Raw genomic sequence first — 4933 nt, 5'->3', positions numbered from 1 at the left:
CGGGGGGCAGCGCGGGGGGCGGTGCGGGGCTCCGGGCCTCGGGTAGCGCCCGCGGTAGAACTTCACAGGATTAAAAGCTGTATCTATAGGAGGAAAAAAAATATAATTGTAGAGCCTTTTAAACATAATTCCAGTAGAAATTCTGCTACCAGATGTCAATTTGCCGTCCTCCAAAACGGCAGGATGGTCGATGTTCATGGCTGTGACCTTGTGCAATAGCTCTGAAGCACAAACAAAATTGTTGCTGATGAGCAAAACCCTTATTTATGTTGATATTAAACATCTCTTAACGCAGTGATAAAAGTATTTTTTTTAAGAAGTCGTATTTAACTAGACTAAGGTCTTGATGCCCTTCTCGGGAAGAGCTGAGTTCCCCACATGTCTCTGGGAAAGATGCCAGGCTTTTTTTTTTTTCTTTAAAATAAAGACCTTTTTTTTCAGTGAGGGAAGCTGCAGTATTTTCCCATCCTGCTCTTTACTGTGCCTCAGAATTGGCTCGGATCTGTCTCTCTCTCCACCCCTTCTAACCCTGCCTGCTTCTCAAATAAAAATAAAAAGCTGAAATTCTTTATTATTTCCTAATTACTATTACATGCAGAATTGAACAAGAATGAAAAATTGAGGTGTTCAAGGTTTGGATTTTAGTTTAAACATAATAAAAAATTAAAAATTGTTTTAGAGGAACAAATGTGTATAAAAGTGAATTTATTTCTACTCAGGCAGAAATTTCCCAGCACTACTGCTAACAGTAACAATTCATCTATCTATCTGAATGTGTAGAAAAGGAGCTCTGTATGTTATTGGAAATAGATGTATTTTGTATTTAATTAGCCTGAATTGTTAGTGATTAAAGCATAGGAATATTTAATGTAGGAATGCAGGTCATCTTCAAAGACATAATGTAACAAACTCTATGCTGTCATGAAGTTTTGTTTCAGGTGTTTAGATTGTATCAGCCCTAAAGGTATGTCACTGTGGTTTTTAATCTGATCAGCAGTTAGCTACTAATTGTCCTTATTCTCTCTGGTTTTGGTAAGTCTCCAGCATCACTTTAAGACAGTGTAAACTTTAGACTTCTATACTCAAAAAGCCCACTGGAAAACAAGCAAACAAAAAAAATCCCCTAGTGTAGACCTAAGTAATGGTCATAAAAATGATCCCTCTCTGCCCCCTTATGCAGTTACTGCCTTCCCTGTAGAGAATTTCTATAACACCTGTGGTGATGCAACTTGTTAAAGCAGCAAAGCTTTGTAATACTGTATGCACTTTTTACGAGTTCAGGAACCTAAATGTCTTCAATTTGTTCTGTATTTGACAAATGAGAATGCCCTGGAGGAATTCAGACCTCAAGTCTACAGTAAAAAGTGAGAAGGCTAAGAAGCCTAGTCATGTCTTCTGCGCTGCTAATTCACCCAGCAGAGAGATTTTAGGAATGACACTGCATAGATTGTGTTCTTCTACACATATATCTACATAAGTGACAGACCTTTTCATAAAATTTTATAAAATTGCCTGAACAAGTGCTGGCAATTACGCATCAATGGTGTCTGCCATAGAATTGCTAGATTTAGCCAACCATCAGTAGTCTTGTAGGTCTTGTAGTCTTGTAGCCCTGCCCATTGATAAAATTGCACACATTCTTAAGAGTTAGGGAAAGGTTCAATATAAGCCCAGCAGGATTAGATCATACTTATTTTAAGATCTGAAGTTGCTAAAATGCTTTTAGATTGAACCAGTTTTTAGTGTTTCCAGTTAACTTGGTGTGAATTCATACAGACAGATTCAGCTTTCATGTTCTTTCTATGTCAGTTCTCTTACCTAAATATTTCCCTCAGCAATGACAAACAGGAATTCCACTGATTGGAGCATTTTTTCTTTGTTTCACAGGTTCTAGATGGAGCAGGATTAGATGTTGATTTCCATCTGCTGTCTCCAAAAGGTGAAACGCTAGTTTTTGATGAAAGAAAATCAGATGGAGTTCATACGTAAGTTTAAAATCTACAAACTTATAATTGTTACGTATTTTTTTGTTTCTTTAACAAATATAACTGAAGGTTGAGTATTTTTTGTAGTTAATTTAATGACATTTTTCTTATATACACAGGGTGGAAACAGAAGAAGGGGATTATATGTTCTGCTTTGACAACACATTCAGTACCATTTCTGAAAAGGTGATTTTCTTTGAACTGATCCTGGACAACATGGGAGAAGAAGGAGAAGATCAGGAAGACTGGAAGAAGTACGTTACAGGCACAGATCTCCTAGATATGAAATTGGAAGACATCCTGGTTAGTATTTGATTTCTAATTCTTTGAATTAAAGAAATGCAGAAAAGCTGTGTTATTTAGGTGTTCTGCCTTAGTCTGAGGCATCACCCTGAAAATTAGTCCAGTTCCATATATTGCTTTTACTGATACATGAAGCCTAGCACCATGGATCTCTTGCTTCCACCCAGAAGCTTGAGAATATTTTCAGAATAGATGTTTAATCAGGAGGAAGCTGCCTAGCACCCAAGGTCACTCTGTTTCCAATTCAGCTTCCTTTCTTCCTACTCCTAAAATGGGACATTTTTCTCTAGCAGCAATGAAATGGATATTTATATTAATCTCATAATCTTTATAGTATGAGTATTGCTTAATCCAAATTACATAGTTGGAATCACTGCACTCATTTCTATCAATGTTTGAAAATAAAGAACTGGGTCAGCCCTTTTCATCTTTGCTGAAGTGTGCCCCAAACAGTTTATCTTCAATAATTTATATATTAACTTCATTAGGGTTTTCTTCCCAAAAATTTTATTTCTATGCTTTTAAATTAATAAATAGGACAAGAGTTGATCTGTACTATATTGCAGGTTGACCTTTGCAGACATTCTATGAATGGTAATGTTTGCTTTAATTGTATACTGACCATGTTTGCTGTGGGATGAAGCCACATCAGAGTTTTTATGTCCTTTCATGATCATTAAAGGTTGAGATTACTCTAGAAGCAGAGGATCATTTGGTGGTCTTGTACCACTGTTCTTAGTGCTTGGTAGGATGCAGTAAGCCATTGTTTGTTTGCTTCTAGCTGCAGACAACAGGTGTCTTAAACCAACATCCACAAACACTGAATACACTGGTGTAGAGAAAAGAACACAAGCAAGTAATTGATTGCAATAAACAAAATCCAGATTTTTAAACATCAAAACAAACTTAATGTTTAAGGTCTTTTATTGTGTACAGTACACTTTTAAATAGTTAAATCCAAACACAGAATCTGAAATGCTGGCCAGATTGACAGCAAGAGAATCTACATTTAAAGGGGAAATTGAGAAGAAAATCCCTCTCACACAAATCACAAGCAACATTTAAATGGATTTTGTAGCTGCTTGTGTACATACAAGATACACTGATACCTCTTCCAAAAGGGAAAATTGCACAACTTGGCTTTTTTTGAGGGCCTTACAGATCTTCTAAAGTAAGACATTTTTTCTAAAGTTAACAGTAATATTTGATGCCATTGTTTACTTTGTCAAGTTAGTACTTTATCTGCAAGTTCTGTAAGCACTTAAATACCCAGTAGTTTAAAGTTAACATATTTGCTGAGGGAAATGGGGAATTGTCTTACTTTCAAAGCTCTCTTAGGGTGTTGCTGTTCCTCATTGTGCAATATATGAACTTCAGTATAATCATAAAATTATTTGGTTTCTAAAAATAGCTCTTTTGAAATATTTGCTAAATATGCAACAGAAAATGTCCATAGAGAAAATGTTACTGCTGGGTTGTGAGGTTTTTTTTAATGCACACGTCACTCCTCTCACTAAAAACTACTTCAGGGTCCCATAATTATATCAAGAACATAAATCAGCACTTCATGAGATCACCTTTTAGGTTGTGACTATCTATTACATTGCAGATCAAACTTAATAGATTATAGGGCCAGATATATAATTTGTAAACACAGATTAAAAACTGGATCTTGAGCTACTGTTATTGCCACAGTGTTCCACATAATTCCTCTGGTTCCCTGAGATGCAGTTTGTGTTTTTGTGGGACCTCCAGTTGTCCTATTTGCAATTTACTGTCAAAATTCTGCTTTAGCATCAAAGCTGAAGCAGCAGTTCATAGCTACTGCAGTGAAAGCAGAAAAAAAGATTAGGAATATAACACTACTGTACTATCTTTTATTTTGCTACAGCTATAGTTTTGATGGTAGCTTGCATTAAAAAGTACCTTAATTTGATTACCCAGCAACCCCCACACACACATTTGTCGGCTACTTCATAAATTGTTTTGAGACTAGTTCTGTAGAGGTCACTGCTTTTTACTTGTCTGAATACCAGGAATCACAGCTCCCCAAGATACACAGATTATAAAAAAAAGTATTTGTATTTATTTCTCTCACCTACCTAACCTGTAAAAAGGAACAAATTACTACAGAATATTAAGTATATATTAAGACTTTTCAAATTCTATACAAATAAACAGGCTAGACAAATTAACAAAAAGTGTGACAAGGTATATATTTTTAAGTGAAATTAACTGTCTACTTGGCAAGAAATTATATTACAGCTGGTAATAGAGTATTAATATTTTGTATGTGTTGCAAGCTATAAATTTAAGTGCTCGTTTTTCTTCCAAAAATACTCTTTTGTTACTTACTAGGAATCCATCAACAGTGTCAAAGCCAGATTAAGCAAAAGTGTCCAGATTCAGACCCTGCTCAGAGCATTTGAGGCTCGTGACCGCAATATACAAGAAAGTAACTTCGACAGAGTGAATTTCTGGTCCATGGTCAACTTGGGAGTAATGGTGGTGGTATCAGCTGTTCAGGTTTACATGCTGAAAAGTCTCTTTGAAGATAAGAGGAAAAGTAGAACTTAATATTCAGTATGAACATAAAACAGGTAAGGGGCAAGAGGGGGAGCAATAAACTGCTACAGTGAAGAAAA

At 35.8% G+C, this 4933-nt stretch overlaps 1 protein-coding gene across 1 annotated transcript; it reads left to right on the top strand.

The window, feature by feature from the left end:
* Positions 1-183: 183 nt before the first annotated feature.
* TMED5 (transmembrane emp24 protein transport domain containing 5) lies at positions 184-4933 on the top strand. Its single transcript, XM_010006759.1, has 4 exons — positions 184-210; positions 1888-1985; positions 2105-2288; positions 4647-4933. Exons 1-4 carry the CDS (start codon positions 184-186, stop codon positions 4863-4865), a joined length of 528 nt encoding a protein of 175 aa, XP_010005061.1. The 3' UTR covers positions 4866-4933.

The sequence above is a fragment of the Chaetura pelagica genome, unplaced genomic scaffold (assembly GCF_000747805.2).
Source record: "Chaetura pelagica isolate M959 unplaced genomic scaffold, ChaPel_1.0 scaffold69, whole genome shotgun sequence".
Lineage (NCBI taxonomy): Eukaryota > Metazoa > Chordata > Aves > Apodiformes > Apodidae > Chaetura > Chaetura pelagica.
This window is presented reverse-complemented; position numbering and strand designations above follow the sequence as displayed.